Here is a 16,135-nt window from a genome sequence, read left to right as displayed (position 1 = left end):
TTTTCTAATCCATTCAGCCGATCTCCTGGTCCGGCGGTAGCACTTTTAGCTGCAGCTTAGCATAGATCATCGAATCTGATTAGACCATTAGCATCTCGCTCAAATGACCAAAGAGTTTCGATATTTTTCCTATTTAAAACTTGACTCTTCTGTAGTTACATCGTGTACTAATACCGCAAAGCAGGCGCAATGATATTACGCAGTGCCTGAAAATAGTGCCCAGCTAGGTAACTTCCAACAGAAGTTGGAAGCAGGTGGTCACATTGGTTATGTTGGCGGAAGTTAGCCTATTTTCAGGCGCTGCGTAATATCATTGCGCCTGCTGCACCCATGGTACGGCAGCAAAGTTTCTTGATTATTACGCCGGAATGAGAGTATAGTTCTTAGCCATATCGGCCTAGAAAATCGCAACTTTTAATTTTCCATCGGTCTTAGTACACGATGTAACTACAGAAGAGTCAAGTTTTAAATAGGAAAAATATAGAAACTCTTTGGTCATTTTTGAGCAAGATGCTAACGGTCTAATCAGATTCAATGATCTATGCTAAGCTGCATCTAAAAGCTACCGCCAGACCAGGAGATCGGCTGAACGGATTAGAAAACAGTAAAACTCAACTGATTAACTCTACGGGAGTTGGAAAATGAGCCTATTTTCAAAAATAGCGGAGTGTTCCTTTAAAGGGGGTGTCTAATGCTAATCCATGCATTCTGACTTAGGCTATTTACACTGTTTAAAAGAGTTGGATTCTCATGGCTAAACATGGCCAAAGTTTCAAAAAACGAGTTGGACATATGCAGGGTTCCTCAAATCTTGCCCTGGAGGGCCAATGCGCTGCAGAGTTTGGATACAACCCTGATCAAACTCACCTACCTGTGATTTTCTAATGATCCTGAAGACATTGATTAGCATGCTCAGGTGTGTTTGATTAGGGTTAGAGCTAAACTCTGCAGGAAAGTGGATGTCGTGGGCCAGATTTCAGGATCCCTGTTTTAAGGGCTCCCTGTGGTTTTCCACCAAAAAAAAGGCATGATGGTTTAACATTTTAAAAATGAAGAGAAACAGTAGTATTTAAAAGTATTTAAACTTTTAGTGAAATATTACAATAGTAACAGTTTAATAATTTATGCCTTTTTTACATTTAGATTGTATTTCTATTATTTTTATTACATTGATATAGTCACAAATATTTTGGCCAAATAACAGAAAGAGAACAGCAAACATGGTGCTTTTAAAAGAAAAAAAAAATATTCCCAAAATCGTACAACCTAGTTACTATGCTTGAAACTATGAAAAGCTTTAGTCTGACAGTCTTACGCAGACATGAGATACCCACTTGCTAGCACTTGTGTAAAGGTGCCTTGTGTTCTGGCCTTGGTTGCCTGGTGTCGTCGTGGCAACAGATGCCGAGGAATCGTACTCTGAAAGCACCGGTTCAGAGCCAAACTGTAATGCTCCAAACTGCAGGTTGAGCCCAGATATATCCGCAGAGCCTGGCATCTCCACTGCTAGGGCTGGAATCTGCAAATCACCACAACATTTGATTAAATAGATGATCAGCTCTATAAGGCAAAGTTGATCAATCCATTATTCCCTAAAATAGCAACATAGACCACAACAAACTTGGAGAATCATGACCTTGGTTGTGATGGAAGCCCTCTTCTTCTGCTGTTTTAGTTTGTGCTGCTGCAGGGGGAGTGGGCTGGATGCCTGAGGATCAGCTGGGCTGGAAGAGTTCTGCTGACCTGGGGTGGGTCCTGAGGGTTTGGGGACAGGGGTGGTGATGGCCTGGGGCAGTGATGATGATGATGATGATGATGATGGAGTGGACTGAGGGAGCAAGGCTGAGGTGGTAGAAGCAGGTGTGGCTTTGTCCTGCAAGAAGGCATCCATTGAGGAGGAAGTGGAGGTGGGCTGGTATGGCTGCCGTTTGGTGAAGGGACTGTGCACAGGCTCCGTTTGAGGTTTCATATCTGCAGACAAAGAGAAAGAATAAGACTACACGTACTACAGAGAGGTCTGAACAATCATAGAAGTTATTCAAACCACGTCAGTCCCCTTACCATATTGTCCCAGTGTAGTGGGGCTGGTATCCCAGGTAGAAGGACCAGCATTGGGTGTGCCGCTTTGTGAGTGCTGGGCCACTAGATGTGCCAAAGCCTGGGCCGTCTTAAACTGCTCCAGAAATTGAGAACCAGTCGTGGAGCCTCCAGTGGTTCCTTTTGGATCGCCAACATCACCGAAACCCTTACTGAGCATGCTCACCTGAGGTAAGAACAGAGAGAAAAAAAGCTAATGTTTTGGCTGCCACCAATTAGTTTAGGTACGATAACAAATTCCAGTTCTGAATGCCAACTGGCCAATACAGACCCCCCCCCAAAAAAACCAAACAAATAATACAATTGGCCCTTAAAAACAGCTATGACAAGACCTGTAAGACTTCATTTAACATCTTGCTCACCATGCTGTGCTGGCTGTAAGGAGCACTGGAGGAGGACTGGGACAGTGATGCTGTCTGCTTTGAGTTGCTGAACACAAGAGACTGAGACAGAGATGGTGGCTGTGGGCCTTCAAGCAAAGCAGGCTCTGCCTCTGAGGAAGAGGAGGGAGGTGTCTTCCCCAGCAACACCGCCAGATCAATCCTGAACATCAAACAAGCTTATGTCCATAACGTTCTCATATGCCACGACAGCAGCACATGTATAAATATTTAGAATTGGGTTGTGAAAATCTAGACACCACAGTATTATTGAAATTGCATTCCTTCTAAATAAAAGAATAGCCTGCGTTCAAAATGTAGACTTTCGATAGTAGTGACCATTCAAATATTTGGGGTTAGTAGGACTTTTTTTTTTTTTTTAAATACTTATTCCACTAGGATGCATTTTGTTACAAAATAATAAAGAATAAATAAAGTGTCACAGTTTCCACAATAATATTAAGCAGCATAACCGTTCAACAAAACAGAAATGTTTCTTGAGCAAATCAGCATATTAGAAAGACTTCGGAAAGACCATGTGACACTGAGGACTGGAGCAATGGCTTCTCAAAATTCAGCTTTGCCACATCATGAATAAATTACATTACAAATTATATTTAAATATTAAATACATTTAAACATTTGTTTTATTAATTTATTTAAAAGGGTCATATGATGTTGCTAAAAAGAACATTATTTAAGTTAGGGTTTAATAAATCAAAATCAATGAACTGCAATGAACATACAGAACTTTCTTTCACAACAAAACAATTTCTCATAACTGTTGGTCCTTTAGACAATTTAGATGATCCAGAGTATTCCAAACCTGTCCATGCAGGTAGTCACACACATTTAATGCTCATGCAACAACAATACTACAGCGAGAATAAAAGTTACGCCTCCTTTCTTTGCGTGAACATTTGGGCGGCGTTATGCAAATCTTCCCACATCATGACGTAGATATGTGGGGGCGTGTTAGAACGAGCCGTTTTAGGTAGGGGTGGCTGACTATTACTCTTTGGATTTGAGACTTTAGTCTTTGCAACTTTACAGATCTTCTTTATGCACCAAGAGCTTGTAACACTCCAAAGAGAAAGGAAAAATTGAAATCACATCATATGACCCCTTTAATTAAAATGTTTTTACTGTATTTTTGTTCAAAAATGCAGCCTTCATTACCATAATAAAAAACCAACCCCAAACTTCTGAATGGTATGACAGGCCAAAATAATTTTATATGGAAAGCGAATTTCTCAGATGCTCTGAAATAGACACTGGCTTACCTCTGTCCAGCTGTAATTGTGACATTCTCCTGTGGAATGGGCATGGACGCCACACTGGAGGCAGTAAATATCTTGGTCTCTGACAACTAAACCGAGAACCAGAGTTAGATTTGCTCAGTCTTAAACTGAAAAGCAGGTTTTTAGTATCTGTTCAAATACTCACATCCTCATTCCAGTCCTCCATGCCCCACTCTTCTGTGGCAGTTCTCCAAGCACCTGTTATACAGATATTTAGCTCACAATGACAGCAGGTGAACAAATCCTTAGCAAAACAGCCAATGCAAGACTCACCAGGGGCCGAGTCAAACTTTCGAGGATAGTTTGTTCCCTCTCCACCTGTAAACTCAAGCCCTGTGGAAACAGATTCATGTCAGAACATCCACCCTTACATATGCATTTTAAATGGATTGTGTACTTCAGCCAGAAGAAAGGCCAACACTGACGGGAACTGAAGGAAGGGTTTACAAGAGACATCTATGGCATCACTCACTGTTTCCATCCTCGGGTTCCAGGTTGCCTGTGTTACTCCAAGTGCTGCCGCTTGTGTAGCTCTCTTCTGTTTGGGCTGGCTCAGTGTAGTCCGCTGGGTTAAACGTACTAAAAACAAATGAAAATTTAGTTTGAGCAAACACTGAGTGAATGAGGGAGGCAAGAAATAATGTCAGCGACCATCAGTAACAATGTGCAAAAATCACTCCAACAGTTCCACTAAGCCACAAAAAAAAAAAAAAAAAAAAAAAAAAAAAAAAAAAAAAAAAAACACTCCTATGTCGTGCTAATTGCAATTATACCAAAGACGCAAATGTGCTTTCCAATCACTCTCAAACCCGGAAAACAAACCGGTGGAAACTAAACACATATGAAGCTCAAACTCTGATGCATTCTTCAATAACTAATCGCTATAAACCCTTTTGATCCTACACAAACAAAACCAACACGCTCATAAATGTATTTAACTCACCTCTCATCTCCTGACAAATCATATCTGGGGCTCTTATCAATCTGGCTTTTGGGAGAAACAACAGGGAGAATTACAAGCAACTCAACACAGGCAGAAAGACGGGGGTGCATGGTGTGAACAAAGATGTGCTTGAGTGCGTGCGCGAGACAGAGAGAGAGCGAAGGCAACCATCATGCTCACGTCCATTACTGGTCAAACCACCACACCTGCTCTACAGGTGTAAAAGAATAAGACAATGCTTTAGAATGAAACAGCTAAGCTAGTGGTGTGACTTGCCAACTCAAACGATGCTAAACTGGTACTCTGCCGGTTCGGAGGCCAAGAATTGAAAACCAAACATGCAAAATCCAAAAGCACACTTCAAACCAAACAAGCGAAAGGGGCCAGTAAGAAGCCTGACTGCAAGTCAAAGAAAAGTGACCAGACGGCCTTGACAGAAACAGAAAACCGGTCCAGGGGCGTAACATGACTAGATTCTAGATTAGAGCTTGGCGATATGTCAAAAATATATTGCCTTATAAAATATTGCGATATCTGATAATATCGTCTACCCAACCCCCACCACGCCCTGCCCCCGCCGAGACAACATTGCCGACATGCACCGTAAACACACACCATGTTCAGTTTGGTCTTAATTATTGCCACCATTAAAGTTTGGCTTTACTTTTCTTAGTTTGTGCTTCAACATAACAGCAAAGCTAATGTTTTCTGTTAGTTTGTGTTGCTAATAATTTCCACTCTGTTCATATCAAATTTGTGTTTGAAATTAATTTCGTTTTGTGAGGAGAACTGTTTTTCTTCATTCTTCAATTTTAAGTTCATCATGGTGAAGTTGGACATTCTGGCGGTGATTGTAAGAATGATGAATGCATGTTGATGTCATATAGTAATGTCTTGAATAAAATATGCCTATTTTCCGATTTTTCACTTTATTTTTGGCATTATCGCCTGTGCAGACACATTTCATGATGGTAAGTTTAATTTCGTTGATAATTGTAGCGTTGTTTTGAAATTTGTAGTCAAGCTATAAAGTAGGCTATTTGATATTGATCATGTATGACTAAAATCATGCAGGGATTAAAAACGAATTCCGAGCAAAAACGTTAAGGTTTCTAGTTCAGAGGTCTCTTTTGGCCCGTTTTTTAACTAAATAACTGCTTTATTTATTTAGAAGCAGGGGTAAATTAAATTTCATTTTTGTATTTTAATTTTTATGATTTTCATTTTATTAAATCAAAATAACGCCCACAATATAATATTCAGTGTTGGGCTGCCGAAACTCCGAACGCACATGTTGAGGAGCGAGCTGAGCCTAGAAGCCTAATGTCTTAATCCGTTTGCAACAAAACTTTATAGCAGGGCTCTGAACCGGTTCAAGGAACGAAAACTGGAAACGAATGAAATTGACCGGAACAGAACCAGAAACAAAACCAAATTTTATAGCTGTGAACTCATCATGGTTAAGTCGCAATGGACTGGCGTTAAGAGTTTATCCGAGGATAGTGCAAGGAGGATTCAACAGATCACACGCAACTGCAGTGCTTCTGTGAACGGAGTAAACAGAATCAAACTATAGGCTTACATAAAAAGGAATAAAGGCATATACACAAAATGTTACACTTAAATCATTGACAGATTAACAAAACGAAAGAAAAAAAATGTGCCGAGTTACTGTTCATTGTGACGCATTCCAAAGTTCTCAGAAAGGAAAATGAGACAGCATAAAGTAGTTTTCTTTATTTTGCAAAAGCTTGACAGTTTTGAATAATGTCTTGCTTCTATCTGTATAACCAACCAGCGTTGGTATGACCATCGCGCCGGCACCTCACGCGCACACAACATATTTTTGCGACATTTCAGCTTGTTCATTATCAAAATAAAATGCAGTTATAGACACAAATAAAGTTACACTGCTCCGTTGTACAAAATTGGTTGTGTTCAGCGTGAACAGCGCCTCACTGCGCTGTTATAGCCAATGTAAAGGATGATGTTTTATGTCGATGAAAGTACAAAGCCTAGCCTATAATAAATAATATTTTAGCATCCAGATACGTTGCAAATATGGAAACATTTGGATTCGTGCCGAATGAGAGAGGTAGGCATTAGTTTCACCTTAAATTAATTTGTTTTTGGATTGACGTTTTTATAGCCTAAACACATAGCCTTAACTTTAGAGGATTTGTTGTGGAGAGAAACTAAAAACTGTGTTTATAATGTTTGTAAACATTTTGGTTTAGCCTACCGGCATTTTAACCTACATTATTTCTGAATGTAATATGGCTAATAAAATGCGACGTGTGCCTATACGCGACTTGTTTTTTTTTCACTCTCAAAATGCAATCTTGTACAAGTAGCGTTTAACAATCTTAAAAATACTTTATCTTTAAAGTGTTGATAGATTTTTTTCTTTTGTTTAGTAGCCTACATTTGGCCAAAATCTAGAAAAGATGATGCTGTATTGGCTGTGACTAAGCGCAGCGGGTTATAGGCTAACGTTACCAGATCTCTTCCTGTTTTTTTTTCTTTTTTCTTTTTGAGTAAAGAAAACGCTGTATTTTATTATTATTGACTAAGAAAATTGTTTCTAAAAAATAACATTATTAACCGGTATTTCTTCTACCCAAACCCGTTTCGGAACGGTAATACAGAGGAACGGCAGAACGGAAACGTTAAAATATCGATTTTGCTCAGAGTTTGTTTTTTTTTCTTCGTTTTCAAGCCCTGCTTTATGGTTTTGTTGCAAATGAATTAAGAATTTATAGTACTATATCTCGGCTTAAACAATTATACTGTATACACAAATTTAAAAATCTGTAAAAAAAAAAAATAGGGCACTATATGCGCTGTAGGAATAGTGAAGGAATTTGCGTATTTTAATTATAACTGTCACGTTTGTGGTTTTTCATCATTAAACAGTCCGTTTAAATAAATATTCAGAAACACATGCAGTGCTACTATGTCTTTTTCCTGTTTAACTTTTATTAAACTGCAGATCAAAATAGAATAGGCCTATACCTTAAATAAGGATAAATTATATTGGAACGCATCTCCAAATGAATCGCACAGATGCACGTTGCCATTACAGTAGTGCCGAACAACATGCAGGCAAATCAAATATAAACTGAGGTTACAAAAGTGATTCAGTCAAGGTCAGTGAGGGATTTTCTTTTCTTTTGTTCTTTGATTAACATCAATGACTGGCGGCAGCGGCTGCTGTCAATGCACGGATCCAATACACCCTTTTCTTTCTTTCTCAACTCCTTACGTTCACTTAAGACAAAACCGATTGTATTTATGGGATATTTTGATATAATTCTGTGTGTATTTGTCCATTCGAATGTGTAAGAATGCGAGAAAGAGAGCTCAGTCCAGTGTTCAGGTAGCCTATATAAGAGGCGGCTTTTGCGCATGCGCTTTATGTGTGTGCGCTGCACAGAAAACAGCACGCGAGTGCAGAAATGAGTTCTATTTCGTCTTCTTGCAGTTGATTCTTTTGAAATCGCAATAAATGCGCATACAGGAATCAAGAAGCAGAATCGAAATTTAATTTTATAACAAGTAATTCAATTCCTGACCTTACGCATCCGATCTGATTTCCAAAATTGGAATAGCTTTTCGATTCCCAACCCTCCTACTAAATTATTTCATTCTTGCATGCAAAAAGACCTGTATGGTGACTATGGGGCTATGTAAAATATTTTTTACAACTTACTAGGTTCATAATGTGTCATTTTTTTCTGATAATGTCGATAATCGTCTGTTACCTAACTGTTGACATCAACATCGCGATACTTACGAGACATCGTCGATATACAATAATAACGTCATATCGCCCAGCCCTATTCTAGACTACTGAATATTGCAGTAAAAAGCTAAGCTATACGCTTACAATGACATTGAAACTCCTCTAATATTTCTAAACAAAAGTATGAAACAAACATTTTTATGCTTGTAATGCCACTTCAAAAATATTAAAATGCATCTTGGTTACTGTTAGGGGCAAGCAACAAATCTATGCATAAAATCTACACCTTCATTTTAAAAGTATTAAATCTTAAAATTAAAATAAAAAAGTAAATGAACAAAATATAAATAAAATTAAATCCAATCTCTTGAATTGCAATGCACTTCTCCATACCTGAGGTAATTCACTGAATATAAACGCTTCTCACTTCATGTTGACAATGGAAGTGAAGGTGCAGATATAAAGCTTAAGAGCTTCACTTCCATATCATACTGCTTTAACAAGCTTGTTCTTTTTCTTTCCAAATATGAAGTGGAGGGCAACAGACATTCCCTGCACTATGACATGGCATTTTGATAACGGCAATAGAAATTACTCCGATTTCTAGAGGTTTACCTATCTACCTGTATTTCTACTGCCCACCCCTATTTGCCATCAATTTAGTGAACTCTGTCATCAACAAGCCCAGGGCTCGACATTAAGGACTGCCCGATGGCCGGTGCCCAGCGTGAAAGATGCTCGGGACAGTTGACGAATTTGTCACTAGCCCAATTGGGCCACGGCTGCGTCGTCATTAACATTTATCATTTGCACTTGTTTTTAAGCCTTGCTAATTAAAAAATTCTAGTGATTTTAAAACATTTAAGCAAGACGCGAAAGACAACTCAATTCAGTATTCGTGCGCTGCGTTCTGTGTGTACAGCGCACAGAGACACGTCTTGAATGGACAAATACATAAGTGTGTCAAAATACCAGTCTTGGCGAGTAACTTTGTAGCTTTAACAATGATTAATCTATATTTACTTTATACAGTGTAGGACAGATGGACCGGTGGACTGACCGTTTTTCGTTTTATTTCAACAGATCTCAAGAGAGGCAAGACGGACGCAAAGAGGAGAAAATACGGTAGCAGGCAGAGCAAGATCACAGTTCACGATGCGCGAAACATTGGAAGAAAATCCTAAATATTGAATTGGGGGTCTCTGTGGGGAACTGACTGTCTTCAGAAAAGTTCACATTGCGTTTTCATTTAGCCTCTGTATAGTGCATTTAAAGTAGTGTTAATTACAGCTGCACTGCTTTGTTTACAGCTGTAACCATGGAAACGCAGTATTACTGCTGTTCCATAAGCGCCACCTGCTGTCAGAGAGTGAATTTGCCATCTGCGGTTTTTCCTAAAGCATCTTTCATTTGTATCTTTGTTCTATATATTCAGTTGTGCTATTGCATGTAATTTATTAATTTGTTCTTATTTATTGGAATAAAATATAATGTGGGTCAAAATGATAATAACCGCAACTATTTTTTTTTTTTTGGCAGGGCCAGTGAAAATTGTCAGGGCAAGTAAAAATTTGAACCACTGGTCCAACCGGGCCAGTAGAAAAAATCCTTGGCATTGAGCCCTGAAGCCTAAAAAGGCATAGCACCAAAAAGCAGCAAATAAACCCCCAATAACTCTTACTTACCTGGTTAAACCACTGCATGGAAAACATGTTCAATTCTTTACGGTTTACAGGATATAAATGCGCATAGAGTCTCAAGATAAGCACACCAGCAGGTCTTAAACCCAGCAGGCTGGACTCAACAGAACAGCTTCCTCAAATTTGCGTCATATCTTCAACCGTTTTTGAAGCAGAGGATTTAGAATTTTTGCTAGCTGGACACCATTAGCATTTCCTAGAATCTGCCAATCTGGGAGATCTCTGGAGAACATGCAAAAACAGTAAGGATCTTAATGGAAGAACACAAACTTACCCCATGCCCTGAGCTGAAAACCTCCCACCTCGCCTTCCAGCTCCACCTGCAGGAAAGAAAGATGAAGTCAAACCAAAACCACTAACCATTTTCATTCTAGTTAACCATTGCCAACAGTGGTACTTACTAGGGGTGTAACAGCTCTGTTTAAAATGAAAAAAAAACACCACAATCGAACTGTACTCTTCTCCACCCATGGTTTGGCACGCATTTGCACCACGGTTCAACTTAAATCTGACAAGGCATCTGTAATATGGTTTGTTAAAAATAACAACACGTAAAACAGACAGAGTTCGCCTATTGTATGTTTCTGTCGATGGATACACATTCTGGTTTTCCAACACATTTCAACAACAGCGATGAACAAAAAAAAAACCTTGTACAAACCAGTCACTCTTTGTAAACTTTGTTCAATGCGAGTGCCGTATGCTGGAATATGACGTCATTTATGCCGTCATAACCCGGGTGTTGATAGCGCACGTGCACAGATGAGACCTGAACAGCACACGCTGCTATCTGTTTAAACTAAACTCATCAAGCCGTGCCAGTTTAAACATTCAAGAGCCAGAAGACGCGAATGAGAAATCGCACGGGCAGTGAGGAGATTTGTGTGTGCTCAGAGAGCGCACAAATATTGAGTCTTGTGTTTGATTGGACAAATTCACACAAAAATAATAGCATGCCCGTCTTGGTCAGTATCCTAGCAGACATAGTCGGTTGTACGTACAGTGTCAGTGTACTGGATCCATGCATAGTCTTACGTTTTTAATGTTAATCAAACAACAAAAGCCAAGGAAAAAAAAACAGGAAATCACTCACTCAGAAGTTAGATTATTTGTTCTTATTTTCTTAAGCCGTGCCAGTTTAAACATTCAAGAGCCAGAAGACGCGAATGAGAAATCGCACGGGCAGTGAGGAGATTTGTGTGTGCTCAGAGAGCGCACAAATATTGAGTCTTGTGTTTGATTGGACAAATTCACACAAAAATAATAGCATGCCCGTCTTGGTCAGTATCCTAGCAGACATAGTCGGTTGTACGTACAGTGTCAGTGTACTGGATCCATGCATAGTCTTACGTTTTTAATGTTAATCAAACAACAAAAGCCAAGGAAAAAAACAGGAAATCACTCACTCAGAAGTTAGATTATTTGTTCTTATTTTCTTTATTTTTATTTGACAGTATAGTCATTTTTTCCCTAAACATAGCACATGCCGAACCGTATCGAAACAGTGACTCTAAAACGGTGATACAAATTGAACCATGAGTAATTTGAACCATTACACCCCTAGTACTTACCTCTTCCTCTGCCTCTTCCCCGACGGCCTCGCTCCATTCCTCTGCCTGCAACTCCACTTGCCTTGGCCCCATCCAACCCATTCTCCTGCCCACGGACTGAAGAGAGGAAGCAAAGAATGGGAATGAGTTTAAGAAAAAATACACAACATAAATAAATGAATGTAATAAATGTAACTACTCCTACAAAAGAGAAGACCAAGAAGCCTCGTTTGAGTTTCCCAGAAGTCTCAACACAGACACTTTCCTTGGACATTATCCTTGATTATTGGTTATTGCACTGAAATAATTGCATTAAGTGATATGCACGCTTTATATTGAGGAAGGTTAAAAGCAGCCTCCATTGTTGCTTTTGGTTTTGTGCAACATCAATATTCTGATATTTTTACAAAACACTTCTCGAACTTTTACACGTTTTATGACGTTTAACGTTTAAAGTTCTTTTAGTGTTCAGGAATTGCATATATTGTTTTCTCTCATTACCTCACTTTGACTGGGCAGCCTATCAAATGATCTCTGAAGACTAACAGCTATCAAAGTCAGATTATAAATCAAACCACAAGACTTGATTCAAAGTATATGAGCCTTATATTGCTCTCTACCTCAGACTGAGGCTGAGAGAGAGTATCCGGTAGCAGCTCAAACTTTACTGTGGCACACACTGTCCCTTCAGCACTATAGAGAGAGCAGTTTGTGGGGTTTGTGGTGTGCGCTGCAGTCTGTCCTGAGGCTGACTGCAGACTAGGAAAGTACAGTTCTCTTAAAAGGCCCAAAGTAAAAGTTGAATTTAACTAAATGCCTCATTTAATTGGGAAAACTGTGTCAAGATATCTTTCAGACCAAAATAAGGAGTAGCAACAAAAGCATAAGTAATCGGGTCGGGCCGATAGACGATGCCATCGTCCATCGCCGATGGCTGACTGACATCACTATTAGTGGTCGACCGATATATCGCCAAGGCCGATATATCGGCCGATATTTGGCATTTTTCAAATATCGGCCGATACGTTTTTCTGTTTGGCCGATGCGTTCGAGGCGGGACCTTTAATTTTGGCGGCGCTGAGAACAGCAGCGCCTGCGCACACAGTGTTCACATTCTCCTTGTTCACTGTCTTGTTCACAACAGTTGTCTAATAATCAGAAAGAACTGTTAAACAAAGGAATTAAAATGTATACAAAAAGTATTATAACGATTGCTTTTATATGATTAGTAATAGAAAGGCAAACATTATAACACCATCTCGTTTTCCGTCAGCATTCAGCAAATACGCATTTATATCATTTAAACAAATCTTTGAATGACTAATGAACATTTAATTTAAAAAATCTTGCAAACATAGTCGAATCCAGCTGTGAGATCTTGTGAAGTGTGCATTTGTATCCTGTATGATCGCGTGTACTCTGCATGACGGTCGGTCCGTGCGAATTGAATGTGGACAGAAGAGTTCAGCTTCACGCGATCGACTAACTTTAAACTCATGATTTCAAATTATGCTGCGCTTCATGCTTTTGTCCAATGTCATATTAATGTCATTTTCACTGTGTGCTGTAGTGTTGTCAAAAGACCCGGTATTTCGGTACCAAGTCGGTACTAAAAAAATGAAAATGTTACGGTACCAGGTTTTCTTAAGTACCGGTGGTACCGAGTACCCGGTCGACCCGGTTCTTGATGCGCTATCCGAAAGCTATCCTCTCCAGTGTTGCCAAGTCCGCGGTTTTCCCGCGGAATTGGGCTGCTTTAACACTGTTGCCGCGGGTTGTTTTTCATGTCCGCGGGTTGAAAAACGACCCCATTAACGTGATATTTAGCCCCTGGAATGCGAATTTTACCAGGGGAACCCCGCCAAAACATGCGTATTTTATCCTCGGAACGCGATTTTTAACGGGGGACCCCCTCGAAACGCGATTGGTCGGGTTTTGTTGTGAAAACCTGGCAACCTCTTCTTAAAAGCAGTGGCGACCTCAAGAGGAGGAAACGCATCAAACTAACAAAACACCCCGATCAAGTTCAAGCAGGTAAGTTTCAATTACATTTTTAATATTTAGAGCTTCTGTAATGAATATTATTCCATATTTTAATTTGAATTTCGGATTGAAATAAACATCGCCGTTAGCGTATACGTAGTTAATCGTTAGCATAAGCGCGGCTAACGCTAATATAATGAGCATTAGAATGAATTTTGTTCAAAATGATTTCTTTGTTAACTATTTAATGCTCCTACAACTTTTATTACTGTAAAAAACAGGAGGACATAATGGTATTTACTATTTTTACACACCAGAGGCTTTTAAATGAACTGTGTAACCAAAATATGCGTGTTAGAGAATGTACAAATGTATGGTTAACAGTGTTTATGGCATATCAGTCCGTCAGAAATTTTTTTTTTTAGTTAGTTGTAATTCTTGGCTGAATATCTCTAGCAGGTTTTAAAAGCCCTTTAAAATTAAATATGAACACAGTTTGGATTAAATAAAAGTACAGTCAAATTTTATCTCCTGTATAGACTTTACTGTACAATGACTTAATGTTTTCTAACGTGAGTTAGATCTAGTAACATCTTACAGTGAGTGAACAATATATTTTTAAAACATTCATTAATGTTTGTGAATGTTATTTAATACAAACACTTGATCATTCATGTTTGTTCATTGTGCATTAAATAATTTTAACAGATTGAACTTTGAAATTAACCCTAAGAAGAATAATTGCCATATAACTATTGTTTATTGTTAGGTCATGTTATCTAACAAATAAAATCTTATTGTAAAGTGTTTTTAATACTACAGTTTCATCTATTTGATATACACTTAATATATGTAATCTTATCTAAATTTATTATAAAAGCTGAGGTTTGTTATTTACTGAAAAGTTATATTTTAGCTGGTGTCAATGATCTAATGTTGCATTTGGTCAGACTCAGCCCATTGCTTTACATAAGTATATTATATTTTCCTTTTATAGCTGCAGACTGAGGAAGATCCTGAAACACACCAGCAAACCCTAAAACAGACAACAGTTTACAGATGTTTTTCAGTGGCAGCAGAACTATGACTAAACTTTTGGGTGAAACTTGTTTACTTTTTTCATACTTTTATTACTTGTGAAAAAACTTGAAACAATTTTAAATAAGTATAAAGAATGGCATTGGTTTTGTACATTTAATTTTTGTTTAACGTTATTAATAAAAATGTTGTTCAATTAGCATGTTTTTGTGTTTTGCTTTGGTACCGAAATTGGTACCGAGAACCGTGGATTTTCACTGGTATTGGTACCGAATACTGAAATTTTGGTACCGTGACAACACTAACCGGTAGTCACTTTCATACCGGTATAGCGCCCACCCCTAGAAGAAACTAATACACACTAATGTTTTAGGGATGCATATTAAGGCCCTAGTTGGACTGAGACAAGAAGGAAACACAATAATTGTTTTTGCTGGCCTGATCAGGCCAGTAGTTCAGATTTTTACTTGCTGTTTTGGGTTTAGTGGTTTCCTCAAAGTCACTATTGATAGGGCAAGATTGAGATCTCTGTAACTCTAGAGCTCCTGGATCAATTTTTGTTGCCATTAAACCTGTTTGCTTTGTGTTAACAAAGTCCCTAAGCATTAAACCACTGCCACCACATATATGCATAATTAGTGAGGGTCAGACACAGCCTGAAGTGGAGATGGCTTAATTAGTGCTGGAGTAATTGTCACTTTGCTAACCTGAGTCTCAGATACCTGAGCGTGTGCCATGTTGCTGTTCCTCAGGCAGACTGACCTGAATGAAGTAATGGTAATGTAATAGCCCTGCCATCCTCGTTAAGTTCCTGGGCTTTAGAGACCTGGATGAGCTAATAGAGCTGTTGGAAAATGTAATGGGATGAGTCACGGGTCAGCGTTAGAACAGATCTGTCCTACATTCCTCTTTCACACTGAAGCATGAGACGTCGTCAGGCTTAAATAAAACTACTTCTCTCTCTCTCTGGCTCTATTTGGTCTCAAACCACTTGAAAGATGATGCTGATGTGCATGTCACTGCATTGGATCACACAAACCGAGCCAAGAGACACAATGTACGTGTCAATTACTGTCAGTGTCTGGTTATGGGATGAGGGCAAGGCAGTGTTAATTTCGTTGACAAATAATTTTCGTCATACTTTTCGTCAACGACATTTTTTTCACAGATGTCAACGAGACGATAATGAACTAAAACTCTTTTTGAATGACAAAAACTATGACGTAAATCTACTGACATTTTCGTCAACTAATAAAAACGAGACAAATGTTAGGGAGGGACGATTTGGTAAGAGATTCATTCAAACGAATCTGCTGCGTGGTTCGGAGGTTAGATGCATACATATGAACCGGCGGGACATGAGCTAACATACACTTGCTGCACGTCGCATAAAACGTT

The 16,135-nt window shown here is 38.9% G+C and overlaps 1 protein-coding gene across 1 annotated transcript in view; it reads right to left on the bottom strand.

The window, feature by feature from the left end:
- Positions 1-1,330: 1,330 nt before the first annotated feature.
- LOC107732689 (ubiquitin-associated protein 2-like) overlaps positions 1,331-16,135 on the bottom strand; it is a gene marked incomplete at its 3' end in the record, with an annotated part of 20,869 nt that continues 6,064 nt past the window's right edge. The window contains exons 6-16 of the mRNA XM_016544102.1: positions 11,738-11,833; positions 10,441-10,486; positions 4,722-4,766; positions 4,251-4,357; positions 4,052-4,111; positions 3,924-3,976; positions 3,761-3,846; positions 2,460-2,640; positions 2,062-2,263; positions 1,637-1,971; positions 1,331-1,519 (exon numbers count right to left, since the gene is read on the bottom strand). Coding sequence (XP_016399588.1) covers positions 1,331-1,519; positions 1,637-1,971; positions 2,062-2,263; positions 2,460-2,640; positions 3,761-3,846; positions 3,924-3,976; positions 4,052-4,111; positions 4,251-4,357; positions 4,722-4,766; positions 10,441-10,486; positions 11,738-11,833 — 1,400 coding nt within the window. The remainder of the gene's footprint in view (positions 1,520-1,636; positions 1,972-2,061; positions 2,264-2,459; positions 2,641-3,760; positions 3,847-3,923; positions 3,977-4,051; positions 4,112-4,250; positions 4,358-4,721; positions 4,767-10,440; positions 10,487-11,737; positions 11,834-16,135) is intronic.

This window comes from Sinocyclocheilus rhinocerous, unplaced genomic scaffold (genome assembly GCF_001515625.1).
Source record: "Sinocyclocheilus rhinocerous isolate Xijiao unplaced genomic scaffold, SAMN03320098_v1.1 scaffold1722, whole genome shotgun sequence".
Classification (NCBI taxonomy): Eukaryota; Metazoa; Chordata; class Actinopteri; order Cypriniformes; family Cyprinidae; genus Sinocyclocheilus; species Sinocyclocheilus rhinocerous.
Note: the sequence above shows the minus strand (reverse complement) of the source record. Positions and strands in the feature narration are given on the sequence as shown.